This window comes from Vipera ursinii, assembly GCF_947247035.1.
Source record: "Vipera ursinii genome assembly, chromosome: 5".
NCBI lineage: Eukaryota > Metazoa > Chordata > Lepidosauria > Squamata > Viperidae > Vipera > Vipera ursinii.
The window spans coordinates 88,455,322-88,482,851 of NC_139518.1; the positions used below are offsets into that span (position 1 = coordinate 88,455,322).

Below are 27,530 nucleotides of genomic sequence, written 5' to 3' on the forward strand. Positions count from 1 at the left end.
AGCTCATAAACTAAACTTTTATATAATTCTAATAAATCTTGAGTCGGGTTAGCTGATATGAAGGCTGCACGGATTTTTTGAAAATTAAATTATCCTGTTAGGGCTCTCCTTACCTTCTGATCAAGTTGTTGGGTCCATTTGACCAGACATCTTGTTAGGCCAGCTGTAGAGATTGCAGGGAGAAAATGGTCCTTGGAGGGTATCTGCCTGATAAAGGGCTTCATGTATATACACAGAGGAAGATGATCACTTTCTAGGTAAGTAGGACTTCAAAATTTTCTATATAATGGACTAAGTCCATAGAAGATAAGATGTAGTTGGTGGTGGTAATTTTGGACCCTGCCATGAATGTAAACTCGCCAGGATAGTCACCAGGCCATGAGCCGTTAGATATGAAGAAGTTAAATTTATTTGCCAACTTGGCAAGACAGAGGCCAACATAGTGGGTGTTTTGTACCAGCCTGCTACCGGCCCTGCAGAAAAGGCAGGGACAACCCCTTTTACAAGAAGGCAAGAGGCTGGAATTACGCCTGCCAAATTTATTGCTACAAAAACAAATAGAACAAGACACAAACCAAGAAACAGGAGCTTTCAAAGCGGTTGCCTTCAGCAAACCAGCCCTCCCACTCATTCCCCCTTAAATACAGTTCAGGGCGTGGCTTCTCTCTGCCTCCTTCCGAGGAGCCCCATTGCCTTCCTCTGTTTACTCCTGATTGACTGCCTCCTGCGTTGGGCGTCCTTGAACAGGGCCAGCTGTGGGTCATCTTCATCCACGCTGTCAGGCTCACACAGCTGGGTCTGCATCGTGACCAGATGAGAGGGGCCTGGCTGAGGGCTCTCATCAAGCTGTCCAATCCCCTCAGCAAGCTCTTCAACACCCCCCTCCTCCTCCTCCTCTGAGTCGTCCGACCCAACTGCCGAACCCACAGGCTGACCCTGAATCACAACAGTGGGCTCTAATGTCTTTAGAGAGTCATATGAGGGGGTTTGTGGTTTGTATAAGGACCTCCGATGGTGGGTATTGATGATGTTTCATGAATAATGTATAATCATCTGGTCCCAATCTGGCATTAAAGTCTCCTCCTAGTAGGACCCTGGCATTTGGGTGTTCCATGAGTTTATAAACGTAGTGGTCCAACTCCAGCCATACAGCAATGGTTTCAGCTTTTCTTAGTGAAGGAGGGAGATAAACATTAATTATCAAAAGCAGGACCGAGTCCTACTTGAGGAGAAGGGCCATAGCTGAATGATTTAAAGAGGTAATAAGTGTGGACTTCTGCTCTCAAGTTGGTAAGAAATAAATATACCCAGCCCTCCTTTCAGTCTCCCTGGGCCTCTGCCTGGCCTTGCTTCCAGCTTATATGAATAAAAGCCATTAAGCAGGAGATCATCAGTAGTCCAAGTTTCTTGCACCAATATAATATCCTTACCTTTCAGAGGATCAGAGTGATTATGTCTCTGAAACAATACCACCCGGCTACATTCCATGACATGATGTTTAAAGTGTTTTTCTTGAACTGGCCTTCATATAGTCAGTTCAAGTTCTCCATAGGGGCACTTGTTGGAGGATATTTATGATAATTGTTATTTGATGCATTAGATTGAGTAGTTATTGTGAATCTTATTTTAAATCATCCAGTCTCTGTGTATAATTAGCTTGCTCAGGTTCTGGCAATATATTGTTAAAGTCTATCAACATTTCTTCTGGCATGCCCTCAGCAGAATCAGTGATTGTGGGTAACTCTGTTTGTGGATCACTTCTTTGTTTTCTCAAGGTTGATTCAGCTGCCCGTGTTTCAAACTTATCAGTATGAGGTCTGTTGCTGCTTGGATTTAAAGCAATAGTTCCCTCATGGAGAGACTGAACCAGGAGTGAGCACAGGTTGCCTGAGTGGAAAACATGTATTGGAAATGTTGAAAAAGTACCCAGGAAGTGCTTCATTCTAAGAAGCATTGAGGGAATTATGGACTCCTTGAAGGACAGCAAAATCTGCATAGATTGCCTTCTTGCGGGCAGCCACTTTGTATGTAATAAATCAATCTGTGTATACTTACAGTGGAGCAGCTGGCTTAGAGACTGCCTAACAGCTTTTCTATCACTCCAACGTCCTCTATTTCTTCTGTTGTCATAGATTTGCAAGGTAACCTGGTTGGTCTGTAAACTGAGGTTATAATGGTCACCTCTAGAACTATCTGATTGAGCGTTGTTTTCTTTGTGGATATCCTTTCCTCTCTCATTTATAGAAGGGAGAGAGGAGCCTATTCTAGTTTCCATTTCTGCATTAGCCATCCCATGTCTATCATTATGTGTTCTCCTGGGTCCTTCTGCAATGTTTGTTTGACTTTGCAAAAGAATCTTTCAAGCAATCAACCTTATTTGTGACAATTGATAAAAGTTTGTAGATTGAATTTACGGTTTGAGCTGTGAGCTAACATTGTCTGGAAAGGAGATCTGTTTCATTCTCCCTTACTAAGTTTATTACTATCCCATCCAGTGCAGGAAAAGCGGGTGCTGAATTCCAGGGAGGGGAGCTATTTTCTGTGAAAGAAACAGAAAATTCTATATGCTGTTTACTTTCAAGTTCAGTTTGTAAATCCCATTCCAATGAGTCACATACAGATGAGTTACTTACTGGAGCAGGCTGTCTATTTGCAACAAAATCTTCCATTTTCTGCTGCTTCAGTGGCTTGGAATAACTCTGTGCTGCCAAGTGAGCATGCTGTCTCTTTCTCCTTTTCCCCATTCTTGGTAATCCTGGCTTGTAGAGTTGTTAAAATGCAGGTAAAACAATGGTAGTCTCTCCAGTATATATCCTTTGTAAAAAGTCTTTTTATAAAAAAGTCAAACAAAGGTTAAAACAGATTTAAAAATAGGTTAAAAACAGGTGGGTTAAAAATGCAGTGCTAAAAGGGGTTAAAAAGTTAAAATAAAAACAAAAGAAAGCTTTTACTTTTGGAGCTCTTTACAGCCTTTGCTGCCTGTTCACCATCTTGGCTCCTCCCCCAGATAATAGCTAATGCAACTTCTCAGCCGGCCCAGGCTACATGAACCATCTCATCCCACTAAGATTAGCCCATCCTACTTGGACTGGCAGAGGCCCTATTGTGGATCCCATTGGTCAAAAAACTCTGTCAAGATCCTTCCACCTTTTGGAACATCTTGCCTTCCAGGGTAAGATCTGCCCCCAACATCCTATCTTTAAGAGCAAGAACTGGCTCTGCAAGTTGGCCTGGGGATTCAATGGGAAAGTTCTACTATTCTGGAGGTGGCTATTTAAATTGATAGCAGATTCCACTTCTCCCACCATACACCCGAGACTGCTCCCCACTTGCCCATGTATTTTTAACTAGTCATATTGATATATTTTCTCTGCTTACTTTTTCTTGGTTTATTTTATGGTTCTATTATTTTATTTTAGCTTTGTTTAAACTTACTTTTTAATTTCTTCATTTGTTATTGTTACAAGCTGCTGAGAGTAGCACACGCCAAGGGGCTGTGTGCTTAGCCCCTACCTGTACTCTTTATACACTTATGATTGTGTATCATCTGACCCATCCACTGCGATAATCAAGTTCGCAGATGATACAACTGTGGTGGGTCTTATTACAGGTGGGGATGAGACAGGATATAGGGTGGAGGTACAAAACTATCCATATGGTGTAGTAACAACAACTTGCACCTAAACATCAGCAAGACGAAAGAGATGGTGTTAGACTTCCGGAGAAAAAAGGAGGAACCTGCCCCACTTTACATCGGAGAGAACTGTGTAGAGAGAGTTTCCTCCTTTAAATTTCTGGGAGTCTACCTCTGTGAAGATCTGACCTGGAAAGTTAACAGAACTCAGGTGGCTAGAAAGGCCCAACAGAGGCTTCACTTTCTTAGGGTCTTGTGGAAGAACAGGGTAGAACAACAGCTAATGACCCTCTTTTACCGGTCTACTGTAGAGAGCGTCCTCTCGTATAGTATTGTGGTTTGGTATGCTGGTCTGACAGCCACGGATAGGAAAGTATTACAGAGGGTAGTGAGCACAGCACAAGACATTGTGGGCTGTTCCCTGACACCATTGGATGACATCGCCAGGGCTCGTTGCCTTGGAAGAGTGAGGAAGATTCTCAGGGATGACTCACACCCTGGACGGTATCTCTTTACTCTCCTACCATCCGGTAGGAGATATAGGAATATAGCCAGCCGTACCAACAGGCTGAAAAATAGCTTTTATCCGTGGGCTGTTAGGCTTTTAAATGGGACATAATCTTATGCAGAATTGACTTGGGAGGCCGGTGTGTGGTGTAGTTGGTTCACATAGTGTGGTGGGATGGAGGGTTTGTTGTCACTGTGTGTTGGGGGGAGAGAGCACCGGGGGAGGCTCAGCTAATCTCAATGTACACATGTTGTACTTTGACAATAAAGGTTTATTATTATTTATTATTATTATCTCGAGATAGGTGGCAAAAAATTTAATAATAATAAAAACTATAGCAAAAAACCTTCAAACATAGACAAAATACACTAAATCATATTTATTAGGCAAGTACAATGGCATAAATTATAAATTGTAGCTGTGGCTCTGCCAGCAGAGAATCTGTAATAGCATTGCGTTTTACTGGGATCATTCATTTCTACCAACAACACTTCACTAGACATTTTTTTTATTTCCAAGGGATATTTTCTATTTAATGAATTCTCTTAAGCAAGAAGATAATCAGTACCATGTTTAAACTTGATTTAAACAAAAGTTTGTTTTCTAATGTCTTAAATTTCATGATTCAATTCCATCTTTCATCTTTCAAATACCATTGATGGGAAAAACAGAAGTCTTGTTAGTAACTCAGAAAAATAATCTGATCTAACATACTCCAACTTGTCAAATTTCACTTTCATGAATTATATCCATGATCACCAATCTCTGAGAATTATAACTGCAAAGAAGGAAACAGTAAGCCAGGCTTTTCAACCTTTTCACCCATTGTACCACTTTTAGGATATGGCGACATCCAAGTACCACCAGTCACCTAGCAAGGTGTCAAAAATTTGATGACCGCCCCCAAAAAAGGAAAAAAGTGATGAAGTACAGGTAGTCCTCAACTTACAACAGTTCGCTTAGTGACTGTTCAAAGTTACAATGGAACTGAAAAAAATGCCCCCCCCCAAGCCACAGCCAAGCAAGACACCTGCCTGCCTGCCCGGTGGCGCTCTTCCTCCTGTCCAAGATTTTTATTGTTGTCAGCATTTCTGTTGAGGATTGGCAGTGGGGGTGGGGTGGGGAGGTGTTTGGTTTTTATTCCCCCTCATCTGCTGGATGGTTGCAGGTGTTTTTGGTCACTTCACATGACCCTGGGACACTGTGACCGTCATGAATATGAATCAATTGACAAGCATCTGAATGTAAATCACAAGACCCTGGAGATGCTGCAACATTCCAGCTGATCGGCACTTCTTCTGGGCTCAGAAGCGCCAAGATCAGCATTGAGCTCCAGCTGGAGCCTGGCACTGATCCTGGCACTTCCACTGAGCCCTGACAGCCCAGAAGAAGCGCTGATCCTAGCACATCCATTGAGCGCTGACAACCCTGCAGCTCCAGCCATCTCTCGCTCAGGCTTGTGTGGTGCTGCCACCGGTTCAGCTCATTCCCCTCCCCCACTACTTTTCTAGGATGGTCGCGTACCACCTGCCAGGTGCCAATGTACCACAGGTGGTACCCATTCCACTGGTTGAAAAGCCCTGCATTAAGCAACATAACATGCAATTTAACAAGCTGCAACCACCTGATGAAAAATCCTTGTACAATATATCCTTCTCGAGTGTGCAGTTCTACTTTTATAGTTCTACTTTTATAGTAGAGCTTTTATAATACCCATTAAGAGACAGTACACAAACAAGACCCCTATCTACACTGAATTATTTAGTGCAGGTTTGAGGCAATGACATATATGTATTCTATTCGTTCCCAATTTTTTGAGAATTAAAATACATACTATTTTCTGCACAGTATTAAAATTGGAAGCACTCCTCATGTGTGCTTGGATTACACAACTATTCTATGCTACTGACCTTATGCCTCTTGCTAAGGTGAGAGAAATAAAATTTGCTTTTAATTGACAGATTCAGTGACTCTTACTAGAAAAGATATTCTGACTTTGCGAATTTCCCCAAAATAGTATAGAGATAAATCAGACAGCTTAACATAGTGGACTATATACATACTTTGAGACTTATTATAATGAACCCTTTATGTCTACAATCCACAAAATTGGTAATATTTTACTGAGAAACAGGTTAGTTCAAAAGGAGAATGTTATAAATAAAAAGAGGAATGTAACATAGATCAATATTGAGCCAGACAAGAAAAGCAAGCTACACTGAATTATTTGACAACCCTGTGTATTATCAAGGAAGTACTTGATTTATTAGTTACTGGCCAAGAAGTAAGGCATTAAACTTCTTACTTATCTAAGATATTAGGATTCCCTTAATTTATATATACAATTTTGAAAACCTATCTTCTGCATACAGAAGACCTAAAATTGCTAACAGTCAATTTTTATATACAGTATTTATTTATTTATTTTATTTTATTAGATTTCTATACCGCCCTATTCCCGAAGGACTCAGAATATGCCTCGGTTTTATTTTTACCACAGTTCATCGCCCTCTGATAGGGAAGTATTAATTCTTCCATGACAGTACTCTTGCTGATCTACAAGGCTTTATGTATAATTTAACCATATTTATGTAAATTACTATAAAATATACTTTCTTTCATACAGGAACTTTCCAATGGTTTTCCAGTCATTTAAATATTAGTTACAGTAATTTCTTCTCTAAGCATTATTACCATCTTTGTCTTTCAAAGGAAACAATTTTGTGGATATCAGTATTATAATCCATCTATTTTATAATTCTGACTATGTTTAGTCTCAGAAACTAAGAAAAGATATACAGAACATTTTGAACTGAAGTTTTGACACAACAAACTTTCACACATGAGCTTGAAACACTTCTAAATTACTCAGATTAGATACTTTTCATTCAAGACAAGGTGCTTCATAGGTGAAACATGTTTCAAATGAGGAACAGTTAGATTTGAAATGTTTTGCACAGTTCTACTATGCAGAATTGAGTCTGATTAATACTTGGATCGCCAGGGAATATTAAGACTATAGATATGACTGGAAAGTCAAAATGTCCCAAAAAACAATGGCAATCCACCTCAATACGTATGTACTAACACTGCATGGCTGTGTCCACATGGTCACCAAGACTTCAAGCTTGATTTAAAATTATCTTTCTTTTAACTCTAAAAAGAAATACAAAACTAAAAAATAGTATCCACCCTAAACAGATGCAGTAGTATTCCACAAGCATTCAGTTCAAAACAACAGGAAAAGTATAGTGTTGCCCATCTCTTGGCCTCCAAGAAGTTTTTAAATCTTCCCACAGTATTTCCAAACTGATTTGTCAAGTTCCATACGAAAAAGTCGCCAGATAACAGATTCAACAATGCCATAGCTTGGAGCTACTTTACAGTAGCGAGTGAGTTCAAATCAATCTCTAGAATACCTTTAAGAATAGACAAGTAGACCAATTAATGAGAAGCATCAATAATGGAAGCTAGAAATTATAAGTTTCATGCGAATGCATACTGTTTGTTTTTTCAATACAGACTTCCACATGAGGAATTAATAGCTCAAAACAGGCCCAGTTCACAACAATAAAGGTGAAATCTTAGACATTGTGGGATTACCCAGAGTCAATTTCCAATATTTTCTTTTCATTAGATCTGAAGATTAATAAATGGGGCAAAGCCCACTACATCCTGTAAGAGAACTAGGGCACGTTGAAATGGAGGTTCAACATCCAACTCCACTCCACGACTACGCAATATGCTCAGGCTGGATTCCGCAACATCATGACAGTGCTTCACCTTCAAGGCACGCAGCTTAGGGCAGTATTCTGCCAAGGTCCTATTAAAGAGAACATACAAAACATCAAGAATACAGTCATCTACCAAGAACTATTCTATTTGGAAATAAATAGTGCAGAGTCCATATGCAGTAATTCCTGGCATTTTCTATTATACCTGGAATGACGATGCAACCTTTTACATCCCCTGCAATTTTTGGAGCAAAATGGCCAATTTGGGGTTGCACAATTAGGCCCCACCCCACTAATGTGGGGTGCAGGAACTCTCAAAGCAAAGTGCTACCATTTTCACATTACCAACCCATTAAAAAATCATAAAAACCTTCAAGCCTTCCAAAAATGCACAACCAATCACCTTTTCTTGGAATGGTCAGAACTGCTTCATAGGTTTCAGGACCTTCAAAAAAGCAGCATAATTCAAACATTGGAATTCTTATATTTGACTGAATTTGCAAGACGTGTAATACAAAATTCAGAACATCTATTGGGGGCTTATAAACTGTTACTAAAACAAAATTCAGAAATCTAAGTTCCTCTGATTAAATGGGTATAGAACTTCAATGGACAATTCATGTGCAGTAGAGAAAATATAAAAGGAACACAAATAATACATTTACTGTGAATATTACACTCTGAGAGCAATGAGGTCAAATCATTTGTCTATACTGTACTTAGTAGCAATGTTACACTGGTAAAGCTGAACAATTTTCAAAGATTATTTATTACAGACGGAAAATTTGAAGTCTGGTTTCCCTTTTCTGACAGCTTTTTATCTGCCTAAGTGTTGCCTATCCTACAAAGTATATGGAGTTGCACTATATACAATAGCTACCAGGATACTTTATGCTTTTTTACTGGAAATCATACATAATCCATTCTTTAAAAGGGCAGACTACTTTATGGGAATATGCCTCAGGGTCAAAAATAATAATTATTATTATTATTATTTAAATTTATATACCGCCCTATTCCCCTAGGACTCAGGGCGGTTTACAGGGAAAATTAAAATACATAGTATACAAAATTAAAATCAATTAAAACTATTAATTAAATTACAATCCCTGAAGTTAAACTAAAACCCAAATTAAATTAAATTAAATTAAAACCCCTCAGTCTGGGCCAAACAGCTCGAAGAACCAGGTTTTCAAGTCCCGGCGAAATGAGCGAAGGTCGGGGGCAGTCCTGAGTTCTGTGGGAAGTTGGTTCCATAGGGCCGGTGCGCCCACAGAGAACGCCCTTCCCCTGGGAATAACCCGCCAGCATTCCTTAACCGGCAGTACCCTGAGAAGGCCCTCCCTGTGGGAGCGCACAGGACGATGGGAAGTTGATGCCGCCAGAAGGTGTTCCCTTAGATATCCCGGACCCAAGCCATTTAGGCCTTTATAGGTCATTACCAGCACCTTGAATCTCACCCGGAGGGCAACTGGAAGCCAATGCAGCTCACGGAGAAGAGGTGTTACACGGGAGTATCGGGAAACTCCCATAACAACTCGCGCGGCCGCATTCTGCACCAGTTCAAGCCTCCGAGTGGTCCTCAAGGGCAGCCCCATGTAGAGAGCGTTGCAGTAGTCTAACTGGGAGGTCATGAGCGCATGGGTGACTGTGCGTAGGGCATCTCGGTCCAGATAGGGCTGCAACTAGCGCACCAGGCGAACCTGGGCAAAAGCCCCCCTGGTCACGGCTCCTATATGGTCTTCAAAATTGAGCCGTGAATTTCAAGAATGTATGATAAAGTGGGCACAAAATATTCAGGAACCAATTTCGTTGGACACTTGGGAGATAATTTGGGTCAGAAATGTTAAATTTACTCAGGTTCAAAACTTAAGGAGAAAATTTTTATAAAATGTTTTATAGATGGCATCTGGATCCCAAGAAGTTGTCTAACATGTATCCTAATTTACAATCTAAATGTTGGAGATGTGGTAGTTTAGAAGCCACCTATTTTCATATGTGGTGGACTTGTAGAAATATAAAAGCTTTTTGGATTAAAAGTTGATGGAACATTCAAAAGATTTTTAAGAGAAAGATAAAGTTTTCTCCGCAATTGTTTTTATTGGGTATTGTTGTAGATTGTGATGTTAAAGAAACTAATTTGATGTTGAATATGATAACAGCAGCACGGTTACTGGTGGGACAATATTGGAAGAAGGATAGTTTGCCTACTATAGAAGAATGGGTGTTTAAAGTTTTGAATCTTGCAGAAATGTCTAAGATTTCTGCTTACTTGAAAGATCATTCACAGGAAAGATATATTTCAGTTTGGAGGAGATGGATAGATTATATTCAGAACAAATATGGGACTAAAAAGTTCCATTTAGCTTATGAGTAGATTTTAGTGGGATATTGTTATTGGTACTTTGTAGGTAGTTATGTTAAAGGGGAGTTAAAGCACATTATGAATTTGGTTAATTGTATATTATGCATGTAGGGACACGGTGGCTCAGTGGGTTAGGACGCTGAGCTTGTCGATCAGAAGGTCAGCAGTTTGGCAGGTCAAATCCCGAGTGCCGCGTAACAGAGTGAGCGCCTGTTACTCGTCCCAGCTTCTGCCAACCTAGCAGTTCGAAAGCACGTAAAAATGCAAGTAGAAAAATAGGGACCACTACGGTGGGAAGGTAACAGCGTTCCGTGCGCCTTTGGCGTCTAGTCATGCCGGCCACATGACCATGGAGACGTCTTCGGACAAGCGCTGGCTCTTAGGCTTCGAAATGGAGATGAGCACCGGCCCCTAGAGTTGGAAACGACTAGCACGCATGTGGGGGAACCTTTACCTTTACTTATATTATGCATAATTTTTATTTAGAATATGATTATTATAACTATAATCCTGTATTTAACTCTGGGAAGTAGGGGGGGAAGTGGGCGGGTTTGGGGTGGGGGGGATTTGGGGATATATTGTAAAATCTTGTTTTTTTGTAAAACTCTTTAATAAAAAATTGAGCCGTGAATCCAAGAGGACGCCCAAATTGCGAGCCCTATCGACGGGGGGTAACACCTCACCCCCCATCATTAATGATGGAACAACCTGGCTAACCCAAGATGCCGGTATGTACAGCCACTCAGTCTTGGCAGGATTGAGACGAAGCCTGTTTCTCCCCATCCAAACCCGGACCACCTCCAGGCAACGGGACATCACGTTGAGTGCATCACTGGGTTGGTTCGGGGTGGAAAGAAAAAGTTGGGTATCATCAGCGTACTGGTGATACCCCACCCCGAAACCACGAATGAGCTCGCCCAGCGGTTTCATGTAGATGTTGAACAGGAGGGTAGAGAGGACCGACCCCTTGGAAAACTTGGAAAACAAGTCTGACACAGAATTTATATGTTATGGATATTAATTCTGCATACCCATCAGATCTAAAGTTTGGACTATTCTTAATGTAATATTTTAAAAATAGATCTTATTTGTCATGTCATAAGATTTTTTATTTGATAGAAACCTTGATTTTAATCAGTATTCTTATTACAAAGTAGACTTTTGCTAATTACTTATCACTGATCTGATTTTCATCTTCATAAATTAAGACTATTTTCTCCAGGATGCAAATATCCTTTAGGTACAAGTTTGGTATAGAAATAAGGCAAATTCCTTAAGTTCGGTTAAATGAGTGCAAACCTCTAATGTAGAAGAATAGTTGTAGGAGAAACTCTGCTATATTCCACTTAGCAAATGACAAGGCTGCTACTGGAACTGAATCAAACATTAAACACCAAATATATATATGAAATTCTTGAATGTGTGTGTGTGTGTGTGTGTGTGTGGGTATACATACATATACATACAGCATGTATATTACTACACATTTACTGGACTAAATACACATTATTATTATTATTATTATTATTATTATTATTATTATTATTATTATTATTGTTGTTGTTGTTGTTGATTCTGGATTTCAATATTCATTTTAATAATAAAATTCCTTTCCTTTCTTTATATCTGCAAGCTTATGTGATGTGCATGGAAGATAATAATACCTTACTACCCTTATAGATTTCCTAAGCAAGAATAAGTTTCAGGGAAAGAGATGCATTATTTCTTCGATTTATAAAGTGGATCTTTGTATACCTCTAAACTGATTAATTCTTCTGCAGTTGGCTTATTTTATTTTATTTTTGTCTCTTTAAGTCAGTGCAGACTCCTGGCACCTGCTTACACAAGTCCCTATAGGGGTTTTTTTGCAAGATGTCAAAAATGGTTTGCCCTTGCCTGCTTCTTATGGTTGAGAGTGAGCGACTTTTCCAAGATTATCTAAACTGGTTTGAGGCCTAAGGAGAAATTAGAACTCAAGGTCTGCCACTTCTAGCCTTAACACTCTATCAAACTGGTTCTTGCAAGACGGCTGGGAGACTTGCTCGCTCTCTCTCTCCCCCATCCAGTTTCGCATCACTGGGGGGGGGCTGAAAAGGGCTGAAAGTCGCCCCAAAGAGGCGACCAGCAAGGAGGGGCACTCGCTGGATCACAGGAGAGCCGCAACTCTTCCGTTAGACATGGCAATCCCTCCAAACTGGCAGACAAAAGGACCGGCCATTATGGCTCGTCCCTAGGCTGTGAACAGCTGAAGTCACATTTTCCACCAGACAACTCTTAAAGCAGCGTGGAAGAGACTGGGTGAGATCTACCTCTTTTACACCCTAATTATTTTCTTCACTTCCTTAAGCTGCTAAGCATTCTCCCCCCTGTGGTGAGGGAAGGGGGATTTTAGCCCTCCCTCCAGAAAAAGCAGCAACTAAATACCCAGGGGCATTTTAATCATTGAAAAAGTAACTGAATCCCAATTGGAACTTTACTTCTCAAAGCATGCAGACTGAAAGATTTTTTATTTTTTATTTTTCATTATCTACTTCTGTTGGAAATCTGGGTTTTTCCTTATAACAAAAAGAAAAACTGAAAAGATTAAAATAACGTTTGAGACTCAATGGGGAAACTTTAAAAGGGGCCTGGCTGACTGCCCAGGGAAACAGATAATATACATAACCTTGAGAATTTTGAAACGACAGCTGTGAAAGGCTCTGTGTTCCCTACCTAGAAAAAAAAACTTTTTCACTCTTTTGGATTTTCTAAGTGTAAAGGCTTTAGTCTAAAATACCAATATGCAAGACCAGGAACAAAATTTCCTCATGGATGAAGATCAACAAATTCTCTCTATGTTCAAAACACTAATTCAAATTCTTACCACAACCAATGAAATACTAAGAGGCTATGGGAAGGAACAAGAAGACAGCCCAGATATGAAAGCCCAAACTTTGACTACAACTAAAGAACCATCTATACAAAATACAATAGAAAAAAGAAACATTCAAATACTATGTCAGAAGAATCTACTATTCAACAAACATTGACATTTGAAAATCCAGAAAAGACATCGACAACTTGGAAAAAGGAAAAGGTTTCCTATACAACTCAGAAGGAAATAGAGGATCTAGAAAAAGAAAAGTTGGATGAGAAGATAAACAATTCAGAACAACTACCTCAATATGGAAGAATAAAGAGACGACCCACTAGATCTACAAGTCCTCTCAAAAAAATAGTGACCAGATGGTTTTGCCAATATCAGTTAATATACATGATATTACAAGGAGACTGGTTCGATGACCCAAAAACAAGGACATGGAAGATGATTTGGCAAAGGAAAAAAGCCAGAATAGGACTCAAGAAGAATGGAGTTTCGACCATCTTATTGAAATCTAAAACAGAATGTACTTAAATAGATAAAGAGGTGTATGTTAAACACAAGACTTTGTTATGAACTGAGATAAAGAAAAAATTTTGGTCATTAAAATTTAGCAGTATAAATACTAATAGCTAATTTGAATATTGATTTGTGCATAAAGGTCATGTGAAGGTGAATAATGTAGTTAAGCTAAAAACGTATTGTTGAAAGTAATAAATAGGTCTATATGGAACGTTAAACACAAAAATTATTGGTTTAAGCAAGAGATAGCAGATACAAAGAAGAAGAGAGGGGAAGTATTAAATACTGAAATAAAAAGAAATTTTGATTACTACTTAAAAAAAACCCTGAAAACTAGCAAAAAGGAAGGATATCATATTGTATCCTTAATTTGGTGACATAGAGGGAGAGAGGTTAAGTAGACAGGATGTGTATTTTGAATATTAGATTTTGTGAGGAATGGTGATAGATGAATTGGGAGTATATTAAAAATCTTGGAAATGATAAATATCAAACGTTAAATCTAAATGTTAGTGGAATTTAAAACTGAAAAATCTATTAGGTCATTGATTGTCTAAAAGATTTTATGTTAAAACAACTAGAATTGGTGTAAACTAAAAACTATGGATATATGTAAGAAAATTATTTTCTATGTGATTGATAAGATAAAACTTGTCTTTTAATTTACAAATAGACAGTATATATGAAGGGAAAAAGAAGAAATGTTTATAGTAGCAATCTGAAATCTGTACTAATGATATCTGTATGTAATTGAATTACTACTACTCAGTCACCACATTGCTTTTCAAATATGTGAATGTAAATATTAGAAAATCAATAAAATTTGTAAAAAAAAAGTAATAAAAAAATCATTTTCTGACCAATATGGGCCATTTACAACCAAATTTACAATGAATGCCAGAGTAATACTGGAATAGCTGTATGAGATAACTTTTATCTGAATGAATGGCAGGCAGGAACCCATGATCTTCGCAGTCTTTCTCTAAGTCATTGTAGTGGAATTTGGTTGCTAAACCAGGAAAGGGTCTACTTATTTTCTAGATGCTATGTTCCTGTCAAAAGGAGAAAAACCTTCCCCGAGTTTTATATGGTTAAACAAATAAAATAGGTTTTAGTCTGTTCTAAAAACATTAACTTGTTAGATAATTTGACAAATATAAAAGTGATTTAAGTCTGTTCCACAGTTTAAACCATTAACATTACTCTTAAAATAACTGAACACCACAGTAATACCAAAAATTGGCACCAGAACCAAATTCTGGCCACAGAGTCAGGAGAAGTTCTGTCACTATAAAATATTCAGACTGCTTCCTTATAGTGGCCATCTATCACAGGTCAGCCTAAAACTAAAAAGATCAAGTCTCCATTTTCATTCAGCCAGGATACCATAACAATCTACCGGCCTAACCCACCTCATTAGACTGTTGAGAGGACAAATCTTGTCTGCCATCCTGAGGCCCCTGAAGAAAAATTGAAACATAAATGTACTGCAAACAAAAGAAAAATATTTTTACTCTACATATGCACAAATTACCTAATAGAGTTGTTCTTAACTCGTAGGCAGCCTGTGAGGTCCAAATGCTCCAGATCAGAACAGGCTTTGGCAATTTCTTCTATGGCCATATCACCAACATTTGCATTAACAGCCAGCGAAAGTGATTTTAATTTGTTGCATCTCTGAGCAAGATAGCAAATGGCTTCATCTTTCAGTTGCCGGCAGGCTGTAAGATCTAGAGATTCAAGCTCTTTACAGTGATCAGCGAGGCTCCGCAAGGAAAGTCCATCCACCCACTCACAATGGGCCAGAGAAAGCTGACGCAAATTGGGGCAGCCCAAAGAGATGGCCACCAAAGCATGGCGGCTCAGCTGTATGCAGCCATTTAGTTCAATCTGTTGCAACTGATGGTTTTGACCAATTACAGGAAGCAGTTCCTTGTCAGATAACCAGTCAGAACAGTTTTGCAAGGCTAGTTGCTGCAGCACTTTATTGTCTCTTAATAGGATACAGAATGCAGCTTTTGGGATATGAGATCCAACCTATTTGTAGGCAAGAAAACACACCATTATATTCTATACTATATGTCTTTTGCATTCCTTGTGTAACAATATAAGAAAAAAGGAATAAATCAAAATCATCTCAGCATTACAAAACTATGTCAAAGATATTGTTAAATAAAGACTATTTCAGAAAAATAGAACAAAACAAAAAATGAAACAATTGTTATCCTGACTTTATCAATGATAAATTAAGTCTTAAAAGACTTGGGATAGAAACAATATGGAAACAAAAACCAACATTTGCAACCACTTTATTTGACAGTGTGACATTAAAAGTGACTAAGAAGCTACAGTAGACAAACGATATGCAGCCATTTAATAAATTGTTAAATGAAAGCACATGGAAGAGAAATTTCTATTAACTTTCATGAAAATAAACTTATATTTCAAAATGGAAGGCTGACCACTCAGTTTAAAGTTCAACACTTCCAATTATAATGGGATTATTTTTTGTTTGCCACTCTGCTTTCTATTGTTATTTTTATTATTAATTTATAATATAAAATACAAAAATACAAAAGAATATAGAAAAGATAGGGGTGGGAAAAGGGAAGAAAAAGGGGGTAAAAAAAAGAAAAGACGTTTACATCCAACTTCCTTCGGTACAGTAGAATGAGATAACATCAAACCTCAAATTTTTATTTTTACATAATAGTATAAACTAGCCGTGTAGCAGAGTGAGCGCCTGTTACTCGTCCCAGCTTCTGCCAACCTAGCAGTTCGAAAGCACGTAAAAATGCAAGTAGAAAAATAGGGACCACTACGGTGGGAAGGTAACAGTGTTCCGTGCGCCTTTGGTGTCTAGTCATGCCGGCCACATGACCACGGACATGTCCTCGGACAAGCGCTGGCTCTTCGGCTTTGAAACGGAGATGAGCACCGGCCCCTAGAGTTGGAAACGACTAGCACGCATGTGCGGGGGAACCTTTACCTTTACCTTTTATAAACTAGCCATTTCTGTAACAACAAACCTATCAAAGTTTCATTATTTTCTTCCTCAAGAATCAGAATCAGAATAGAGCTGGAAGGGACCTTGGAGGTCTTCTAATCTAGCCCCATGCTCAGGAGATCCTATATCATTTCAGGCAAGTGATTGTCCAGTATCTTTTAAAAACCACTAGTGATGAAGCACCCACAATGTCTGAAGATAAACTGTTCTACTGATTAATTGTTCTCACTGTTAGGAAGTTTCTCCTTAATTCCAGGTTGCTTCTCTCCTTGATTAGTTTCCATCCATTGTTTCTTGTCCTGCCCTCTGGTGCTTTAGAAAATAAACTGACCTCCTCCTCTTTATAGCACTGTCTCAAATACTGGAATACTGCTATCATGTCACCCCAGTCCTTCTTTTCTCTAGACTATCCAAACTCAAATCCTGCAACCGTCCTTCAGGTATTTTGCTCTCCAGGCCTTTAATCATCTTAGTTTCTCTTTGTACTTTTCCAAAGTCTCAACATCTTTTTTGAAATGCAGTGACCACAACTAGATGCAGTATTCCAGTTGTGACCTTACTAAGGCTTTATAAAGTGGTACTAATACTTAATGTGATTTTGATTCTCTGCCTCTACAACCAAGGATTGTATTAGCTTTTGGGCTGCTGCCACACACTGTTTACTTATGTTTAAGTAACCATCCACTAGGATGCCAAGGTCCCTCTCCCAGTTAGTTTTATGCCACGTTTCACCTAATCTGTACTTGTACCTTTGGTTTTTCTTGCCCAGGTGTAAAACCTTGCTTTTCAACACATTAAATTTCATTTTGTTGGATAGGACCCATTGTTCAAGTCTGTCAAGATCTTTCTGGATCCTGAGCTTGTCTTCTAGGGTGTTGGTTATTCCTACCAGCTTAGCGTCATCTGTAAATTTGATGAGTTCCCCTTCTATTTCCGCATCTAAGTCAGAGCTTTTCAACCAGTAGTACACATACCACCTGTGGTACTTTGCCATGTGGCAGGTGGTATGTGGTTGCTAGCCAAGTGTAGCAGGGGAGGGAAATTAGTTGAAGCAAGCCAAGCCTGAGGGAGAGGCAGCTGCAGTTGCCTGACTGTCTGGGCTTGGCAGAAGCCCCAGGAGCTGGCACGGCTCCAGCTGATTGGTGCTCGGAGCTGGAGGTGAACTGAAGAAAAAGTGGGGTGGGGGAAAGAGAGGAAAAGCTATAAAAGAACATGGTTTGGGTGGGGGAAGGGAAAAAAGACAACAGGAAAAGTTTAATCCCTTTACCCCCTTTAATTGAATCTGTCTGTGGCTTTTAGAAAGCTTTCTTTGAAGTTAAACTGTCTTAATTTAAAGCTAAAGCTTTTCACAATTGCCAGAGCTTTTTGTCTGGGTTGCAACATTGTGACAGTGACACACCTGAGGCAGCTTAAAGAGAAAAAACCCCCGAGTGTTTGTGTTTCTTTATTTTCTTGCTTTGCACTTGATTCCTGTGTCTTTTAAGGGTACAGGGAAGGGATTGGGGGGAGGTGCATTCTTATTACACTGTGGAAGGAGAACTAAGAAGGGCCAACCAGCTAGCTCAGGGGTTTACACACCTAGCAACTTTAAGACCTGTGGACTTCAACTCCCAGAATTCCTCAACCAGCCATGAGGACTGAGGAATTCTGGGAGTTGAAGTCCACAGGTCTTAAAAGTGCCAAGCTTGAAGACCCCTGAACTAGCTGGTAGTGGTGCATATTAATAAATATCGCAGCGATAAGGGTGGCAAAATCCAATTACTTTTCCACCCTCATCGCGTCCGCAGATAATCGCCCGGCTGCCTTGTTCAGAGTGACTCGTTCCCTACTGAACCAAGAGGTGAGGGAGGAACCCTTACAGGGTCGAGCCGAGGAATTCGGTCAATATCTGTTGGACAAAATCGCTCGGATTTGAACCAGCCTGGACTCCAACTGGGCAGAGTTGGAGGAGCAGGACATGGACAGTCTTGTCGACGTCATCTGGGAGGAATTTGATCCTGTGACTCCGAAGGAAGTGGACAGGATTATGAGGAGGTTGAGCTCCTCCACATGCTTACTGGACCCGTGCCCCTCCTGGCTGGCTTATGCAGCTCGAGAGGGGACACGAGGCTGGTTTCAGGCGGTCATCTCTGCTTCTCTGAGTGAGGGTCACTTCCCCACCGCCTTGAAGGAGGCGGTGGTGAGACCTCTCCTCAAGAAGCCCACCTTGGACCCAACCTCATTGAGTAACTTTCGTCCAGTCTCCAACCTTCGCTTCCTTGCGAAGGTTGTTGAGAGTGTGGTGGCGCATCAACATCCTCAGGTCCTGGATGAAGCGGTTTATTTAGACCCGTGCCAATCGGGCTTCAGGCCGGGCTACAGCACGGAGACGGCATTGGTCGCTCTGATGAATGATCTCTGGAGAGCCCGGGACAGGGGCCATTCCTCTGTCCTAGTCTTATTAGACCTCTCGGCAGCTTTCGATACCATCGACCATGGTATCTTGCTGCGGCGCCTCAGGGGACTGGGAGTGGGAGGCACGGTTCTGCGGTGGTTCTCCTCCTTTCTCCTGGGTCGCTCGCAGTCGGTGCTGGCAGGGGGACAGAGGTTGACTCCGAGGCCTCTCGTTTGCGGAGTCCCTCAGGGGTCGGTCCTCTCGCCTCTCCTGTTCAACATCTACATGAAACCGCTGGGTCAGATCATTCGTGGTTTTGGAGTAGGGTACCATCAGTATGCTGATGACACCCAGCTTTTCATCTCAACCCCAAACAGCATCAGTGATGCCCTCGACGTGATGTCCCGCTGCCTGAAAGCGGTCCGGGAATGGATGGGGAGGAACAGGCTTCAACTCAACCCGGACAAGACTGAATGGCTGAACATACCAGCAAGCCAGGATACTCAGATCATTCCATCCCTTAACATCGGGGATGAGTTATTACCCCCTGTTGATAGGGCCCGCAACCTGGGTGTCCTCCTAGACTCACAGCTATCCCTGGAAGATCACATAGGAGCTGTGACCAAGGGGGCCTTCTCCCGGGTTCGACTGGTGCGCCAACTACGACCTTATCTGGACCTGGATGCCTTACGTACAGTCACCCATGCACTTGTGACCTCTCGCCTAGACTACTGTAACGCTCTCTACATGGGGCTGCCCTTGAGAGCCACTCGTAAGCTTCAACTGGTGCAAAGTGCAGCTGCACGGACACTTTTGGGGGCCTCCCGATACTCCCATATCACACCTCTCCTCCGTGAGCTGCACTGGCTTCCGGTTGCCTTCCGAGTGAAGTTCAAGGTGCTAACAATGACATACAAAGCCCTACATGGCATGGGTCCGGACTACCTACGGGAGCACCTTCTGCCAACGTCAACACCCCTCCGTCCTGTGCGCTCCCACAGAGAGGGCCTCCTCAGGGTGCCACCGCTCAAGGAATGTCGGCTGGTGGCCCCCAGGGGGAGGGCATTCTCAGTGGGTGCGCCAGCCCTCTGGAACTGCTTGCCTACCGAAATCCGGATGGCCCCCGACCTCCGCACCTTCTGGCACGATTTAAAAACTTACCTGTTCCAGCAGTCTGGCCTGGCCTGATAGCTCTTGGGGTCTCAGTTGTTTTTACTATTGTTTTTCACTATTGTTCAATCTGTATACCTACCTTACTCTGTACACCGCCCCGAGTCCCTTGGGAGAAGGGCGGTATATAAAAACAAATAAATAAATAAATAAATAAAATAAATTCATCATACATTTGTCAGTGCAAAGGGGAGGATTCAGCAAAGGAACAGCCACCGAAGAAATTAAAACTGGTACTTTTTATTTTTTTCTACAGTTTGTAATATTTTATTAGATTATAGAATACAAAAGCAAATAGTAGGACACAGTGGGGAGGAAAAAGGGTGGAAAGTGAGGGGGAGAAAGGAAAAAGAACATACTTCCTCTGTTGCAGTAGAAGGAAGCATTAACATTGAACCACAACATTTTACTTTTCCATATTATAAACTAGCCATTTCTATAAAAACAAATGAATCTAATCAGTAAAAGTTTTTAACACCTTGCTAAGCACTGGTGGTACTCAAATATTGTCATGTCCTAAAAGTGGTACAATCTGTGAAAAAGTTGAAAAGCCCTGATCTAAGTCATTGATGAAGATATTGAAGAATACTGGGCCTAAGATAGAACTTTGTGGTACCCCACTGCTTACTTCCCTCCATGTGGATATAGTACCATTAAGGACTACTTGTTGAGTATGGTTTGTCAGCCACTTACAAATTCTTATGGTGGTGATGCTGTCTATCCCACCTTTTTCTAGCTTAGTAAGCAGCAGGTTGTGGTCTACTTTGTCAAGTGCCTTATTGAAGTCTAAGTATACTGTGGCCACAGCATTTTGCTGGTCTACTAATTTAGTCACTTTGTCAAAGAATGAAGTAAGATTGGTTTGGCATGATCTGTTTTTAACAAACCCATACTAACTTGTAGTTATAACTTTATTTGTAGTTATAACTTTATTTGTTTCTAGATGTTCACAGATCTATTTTTTGATTATTTATTCCAGTATCTTCCCAGGCATTGATGTTAGGCTGATTGGTCTGTACTTTCCTGGGTCTGGTTTTTGTTTTTGTTTTTTGTTTTTTGGAAGATGGGAACATCAGCTTTTTCCAATCTTCTGCCAGTGTTCCAAGAATTTTTAAAGATATGATACAATGGCCAGCTCCTTCAGAACTCTGAGATGTAATTCATCAGGTCCAAGTGATTTATATTCATCAAGGTCAGACAGGTATTTTCTTACCATTTTCTTGCTTATTTTAATTTTTATTTCTAGTCTGTCTTTTAGTTATGTTTTTGTTAGGTTGAGCTATAGTTTCTTTTTGTGTGAAGACTGATGCAAAGAATGAATTATTTATTTATTTATTTATTTATTATTTTAATCCCATTTATATCCCGCCCTTCTCTGAAGACTCAGGGCGGCTTACAATCTAAGCACAAATCAAATGTGCTTAGCAATATGCAGCTCTGCTTTCTCTCTACTGTCTGTTACCCGTGTTTTCCTGAAAATAAGCCCGGGTCTTATATTTATTTTTGGTCCAAAAGACCCATTAGGGCTTATTTTCAGGTGTGTCTTATTTTGCAGGCAGAGGCGCAGAGGGGAAGGGGAGGGGCCATCGCAGGTCAAGTGACAGCCAGCAGGCCCGCTGGATGACCAGGTTGGAAGGCAGGGCTGAACACAGGAACTCCAGAGTTTTGCATGGTACAAACAAGGTAAAAGATACTGTTATTGCACCAAAGCCATTTAGTCTAAGTGAGCAGTGAATGTGGTTTCAGCTTTTATACTGTCCCTTGACTAGAAAGGGTCTAATTTAGGGATCGCTCCCCTTTTCCTTCAGCACAACCCAAACTCCCAGCACTTCTTTCCAATTCTGCCTCAAAGCCTCAGCGATTCAGTTCTCTCCTGGCCTTCCCAGCATCCAATCCTAACCCCACCCCCTTCCTTCCACTACCACCTCCTCATTTACCATACCTATTTCCACCCATGAGGGTCAGGCTTTCTTTCTCGCTATGAAAATTCAACCACTTCATAACAGCTCTAAGATGGTGTTTCGAAGACCCATTGGCAGACCACAAAGCCCAAGATCACATTAAACGGTGAGGCAGGGGTGCCACCGAGGACACCAAGCAGTTTCGGGACCTGGTATGCTGACTCAATTGGCCAGAGAACATCCTTCTGAGCTGCTTCAAGGATGGCCTCAATAACACCTGTACAATGCCTGTATCATGAGGGGCCTCCCCATGGCTCCACAAGTCGTGTATGTCGTACAGGAAGATGAAATCGACCAAGCTCATAATAAGTACCGATCCAGCAGGGCTTGGGAGAAATAATCCCCAGAGAGGAAGAGAGGCAGCCAGAACTCTAAGCTCAGCCAGTACGTTCCACTGCCTGTTTCAAATGTGGGAAGGAGGACCACCAAACAGCTGAGTGCAGAACAAGAACCCAGCAAAGGAGGGAGAACAGGCAACAGGTAGGAAAGCCACCAAGCCACAGCCTCGTGCAAAGGAGTCAGCGCTGAAAAGCACCAAGGTCATGAAGTTTGACACCTCACCCAAATGGGGGGAACTCCAACCTCACTGGATGAAGAGCAAGGGTTCTCTGACACTGATTACAAAGTTGACCCCATGGCAAGTTCCGTAGATTCATTCATACTCGGATGGAAAGCAGAAGAGAGCCCCTGAGAGGATCCAATCATCTTTACAAACTCCTTCCAGAATCTAGCAGTGTACAGGACCCCCCAATCTGAGATGATGTGCTTAGGCACTCCATGCAGCAAATATATGTGCTGCAAAAACATCTTCACTAAGAATGTATGATAAATGTGGTAAAGGTGCTGGCCTAGAAACCAGGAGACAATGAGTTCTAGTCCTGCCTTAGGGTTAGGTTTAGGGTTAGACATGAAAAACTGGCTAGGTAACTTTGGACCAGTCATTCTCTATCAGCCCAACTTACTTCACAAGGATGTTGCTGTGCGGAAAATAGTAGAGGAAGGAGTATTATGAATGTTTAAGTTAAAGGTGGGATTATAATCTAATAAATAATGTCATGAAGCTTTATCTTTACATATGGCATTTATAATGAGATCAAAAGTGGAAAGATTTAATGTTAACCACATGGAGGAAGGATTGGTAAGGATGATGAAACTTGCAGAGATGGCTAAAATTAACTTCCTTTATCAGAAAAAAGATCATGAAATGGAAAAATATATTTATGACTTGGGATTTTGATGATTATAAAATATGGGATAATAGAAAAAAGTGAGCATTTTTGTAAACCTAGATAATTTTGTAAACATACTATAACTGCTGCAAGAAATCAGAAGCTTCTATTTTTTATCTTTCCTTTTTGCACTTGTCTATTTTTATTTCTCTAATTCTTATATTTTCTTTATTCTGTATTGGTGTTAGTTGTTTTATTTAAAACTTAATCACATTTATGCAGAAAATATATGCAAATTATAAAAATTATGTAAATTTACTAATGCATGTATCTATAAAATTAAATATTTATATAAAAATATGTAGTCTTCAACTTACAATTCATTGCTGACAGTTCAAAGGTAAAATTGCACTGTAGAGTGATTTATGACAGTTTTTCACATGACCACTGCAGCATCCCCATGATCATGTAGCAAAACTTCAAAGTCAATGGGGAAGCCAGATTAACTTGACAACAGTGTTACTAACTTAACAACTGCACTGATTCACTTATCTATGGCAAGAAAAGTCATAAAATGGGGCAAAATTCACTTAACTGTCTCGCTTAGCAACAGAAATTTGGGGCTCATTGGAGTCGTAAATTGAGGACTACCTGCAATAAATATATAAAAATGTGTATGTATGTATCCATGTGTGTATAGATGTATGCATACATGTACATTTATACACACACACACATACACATACATACATACTGTATATATATACATACATATACATATACACACACACATATATAAATGTTAAAAATAACTTGAGGAAATAAGAGATGTCTAATCTCTATTCAGGTTAAGATATTATATAATATATATAATAATATAATCTTAATATTATTAAGAGCCTTGGTGGAGCAGTGGGCTAATGCCTCCTTAAATAACACCAGCTGCCTGCAATTAGTGCAGGTTCGCATCCCACCAGGCTCAAGGTTGACTCAGCCTTCCATCCTTCCGAGGTAGGTAAAATGAGGACCCAGATTGTTGGGGGCAATAAGCTGACTTTGTAATAATGCCGCTTGGGGTGTGTGTGAAAGCCCTAATAAGCAGGCATATACATAGAATGAAGGCTACTGCTAAGCTTGTAAGCCGCCCTGAGTCTTCGGAGAAGGGTGGGATATAAATGGAATTAAAATAAATAAATAAATAAATAAAATATTTATTATTTTATTTTCAAGCTGTTTTAACTAAAAAAATCAACAGAAACAAAGACCATCTGATTTATTTTTCTTATCAAAGTCACTCAATTTGCATCTGTGCTTTTATTTTTCTAATAAAATCACCACTAAATTTTAAAAGGCTCAGCAACCAAAGATGTTAATTCAGCAAGTAAATTATATCTCATTTTGTTGTTATTTCTGACATTAATCTGAAAACCACCTATCTGAAATTTGAGAGTTCATTATAATTTGACCTCTAACCTTATGCACTCTATAGAGATCTGAATGAGAAGACTTATTATATTTCTAATACCTGACTAGAATCAAAACAGCGCATGTTGGTAAGGTAAAGCTGGATTAGATTCTGGAAACACTTGCTGACTCTTTGCAGGCTCAAGAGCTGTCTCAGAGGAAGATGTGAAAGAATACGAGGTAATAAGATGTCTTCCCAAGGCAAATCCAAGAAATGTTTTCTGGAATAAAAAAGCAAAAGCAAGCAAGAAAGTTGTTTATACCAAAGATAGAGTGGAGGTTACCCTCTTTTCAAAATATCAGTAAAGTCTTTCGATCTTTTAAGCACCGAAAATTAAGCAATAAAAGCGTGCAGTCCGCTCTCGGAGATACTGTTACGCTCAGTCTTTCCCTTTTTCACAGGCATTAAATCCAAGGAATCCTCTGCAGGACAAAAGGTAAATGCCCTCAAGCCCAGCCTCAAATCAATCTTTTCTCCGGTGGCGCAGGAGAGGCAAGCAAGCGGCACCCCTCCCCAAACGCGGCTTCGTCCGCGGAGCGGCCAAACCAAGCAAAACCACACTCTGCGCCTCCACCCAAAGCGGCAGGGATTCCAATCGAGCCCGTATTCAGGGACCAACGGCGGAACAAGCCACAGAAAGAACCTGGAAGCCGCCGTTGGCGCAGAGCCCAGTCCCGTTTAGCGCCAAACAAGCGGCGGGGCCCGACAAAACGACATCGCCACCGCCCTCACCCAACCTCCAGCTGTCCAGCCCAGCCCTCCCGATTATTCATTCGCGAACCTAGGCGATGCCGAAAGAGCAGCCATCTTCCGCCACCGCCGCCACAACCACCGACACCGCACCTTCCGCGGAAATTACGTTGGCAGAGGGCGGAAACGGGAACGAGCAGAAGATCGTAGAGATACGTGTGGGACCTGTGAAAGAAAGATAAGACACTCATAGCAAAGTGTGAAACCAGTTGGGATTAAGGAAAACAACATGCGGAATTGCCCGTAACTCAGAACTCAGATTGAGCTTCGAAATACGACGCCCGGCTGGGAATCAAGAAAACGATTACAAATGCGGACAGCGGCTAGTGTTGTGGCCTTGAGAGAAGGACGGGCTTTGAGTCGCTGAAAAGATCGGTCAGTATTGGATCAAAGACCGTGGAATGAAGCCAAAATCCGAATAAAATGGAGCATTGGAAACAAGTTCTCTTGATTGCTACCTGGAATCCGCTTGAAACCACCACCAAATATTAAACGTGTATACTAGCACAGAACACACTATATAATTGTGGATCACTATGTAGGCAGAATGTGGGTTCAAAACTCAGATCCTTCTGATTTTGTGGGTTTGTTAACGAATGAACCTTTATTGTCAAAGTACAACCATGGTACAATAAAGGTTCATTCATTCGTTGCTACATGACAGCATATGAAACCATCGAATTACAAAAATGTGTTTCAATATGTGCAATGTGCCATGCAACTGTCACAATAACAGACTGGAGAAGTTTGGACTTTCTTTTTCTTGAAGTCATTTCGCTTCTAGTTCAAGAAGCATCCTCAGTTCTGACTAAATGTTGGGTAATGGAAGGATTTATATTTCTTGTAGTCATCTGGTTGTTTGCACTTTGAGGCTGGAGGCCCCTTGGAGCTTTATCTGTACCCTCAGGGTCACCTGAATCAGTGTGCAAATGGGTGGGGAATCTTTTAGGAACTGCTAAAAGGACTGTGTTGTAGTCAGGAGATACTTGGTGTCGTATCCCTCCCCCTCTGTTGAAAGAGGGCTGTTCAGTTTTAACAGATGGCCTCTTTTACCTCTCTTTCAAACTAGTGGTCCTCTCTGTCCAGAATATGGACTTTGCAGTCTTCAAAAGAGTAGCCATGGTCTTTCAAATGCAGATGGACTGCTGAATCTTGTCATAATGGGTTTGTTCTATGTTGTGCCATTCATTTGTGAAGTGGTTGTTTTGTTTCTCCAATGTACAGATCTGCACGTCTCACTGCATTGTACTGCATAAATTACATTGCTCAGTTTGTGTCTGAGTGTTTTATCCTTGGGGTGGACAAGCTTCTGCCTTAGTGTATTCTTGGGTTTAAAGTGTGTATGTATGTTGTGTTGGTTGAAAATCTTCTTGAGCTTTTCAGATATTCCTGCAACATATGGAATGAAAACATTGTTTCCAGCTCCTACTGGCCCTTTATCTGGATTTTATGAAGGTCCAGTTAGGATAGCCACAAATTTCCTGATAGTGAAACCATTCATCAGTAGAACGACTTGCCTTCAGAAGTTGTGAGTGTTCCATTAATGAAGGTTTTTAAGAAGAGTTTGGACAGCCATTTGTCCAGAATAGTAGAGTCTCCTGCTTGAGTGGGGTTTGAACTAGAAGACCTCCAAAGTCCCTTCCAACTTTGTTATTCTGTTGTTCTGTTAAAGTATATTTCACTGCTTCACTTGAAAACAGTTAAGCTACTAAATAATCTTTCTGACATATCATGACTGACAAAGTGCTAGTAGCTACTTGCTGTGTCACTCCAGGAGACAGTGGAGGACAGGAGAGCCTGGGGTGCTATGGTCCATGAGATCACAAAGAGTCAGATATGATTTAGCAATTGAACAAAAACTTGCTATGGTTTCACTAAAGTCACTCCTTCAACTCAAAACATCAAAAAAGATATACACGTTGCTATCCCCAAAATGTATTCAGTAACTGCTCTTATACAAATTCAAGTAAATTCAACTAATAAGCCTGAGCTGAGTACAGAGGCTCTCTGA

General features: G+C 40.6%; 1 protein-coding gene across 6 annotated transcripts; it reads right to left on the reverse strand.

Annotated features, from left to right (window-relative positions):
• Positions 1-397: 397 nt before the first annotated feature.
• FBXL15 (F-box and leucine rich repeat protein 15) lies at positions 398-25,600 on the reverse strand. Of its 6 annotated transcripts, none has more exons than XR_014492755.1 (6): positions 25,551-25,600; positions 24,830-24,989; positions 15,158-15,660; positions 2,634-2,827; positions 2,056-2,539; positions 398-1,164 (listed from the first exon to the last, which is right to left on the reverse strand). XR_014492755.1 is itself a non-coding variant. In XM_083364649.1 (5 exons), exons 1-4 carry the CDS (start codon positions 25,574-25,576, stop codon positions 2,647-2,649), a joined length of 870 nt encoding a protein of 289 aa, XP_083220775.1. In that variant the 5' UTR covers positions 25,577-25,600; the 3' UTR covers positions 398-1,164; positions 2,634-2,646. The 6 variants fall into 6 exon arrangements, 4 of the variants coding, with proteins under 4 accessions (XP_083220775.1, XP_083220774.1, XP_083220773.1 ...); XR_014492756.1 differs by having other exon boundaries at positions 398-1,169; XM_083364649.1 differs by lacking the exon at positions 2,056-2,539.
• Between the last annotated feature and the right edge of the window lie 1,930 nt (positions 25,601-27,530).

What these genes read in the sequence shown, in the direction of transcription:
- FBXL15 (XM_083364647.1), bottom strand. Translation starts at nt 25,576, where the DNA reads ATGGCTGCTCTTTCGGCATCGCCTAG. An exon ending in GCTCTTTCGGCATCGCCTAG is followed by an intron (nt 24,990 to 25,550) that starts GTTCGCGAATGA and finishes TTTTTATTCCAG; the next exon opens with AAAACATTTCTTGGATTTGC. An exon ending in GTTAAGAACAACTCTATTAG is followed by an intron (nt 7,966 to 15,157) that starts GTAATTTGTGCA and finishes TCTCTTTAATAG; the next exon opens with GACCTTGGCAGAATACTGCC.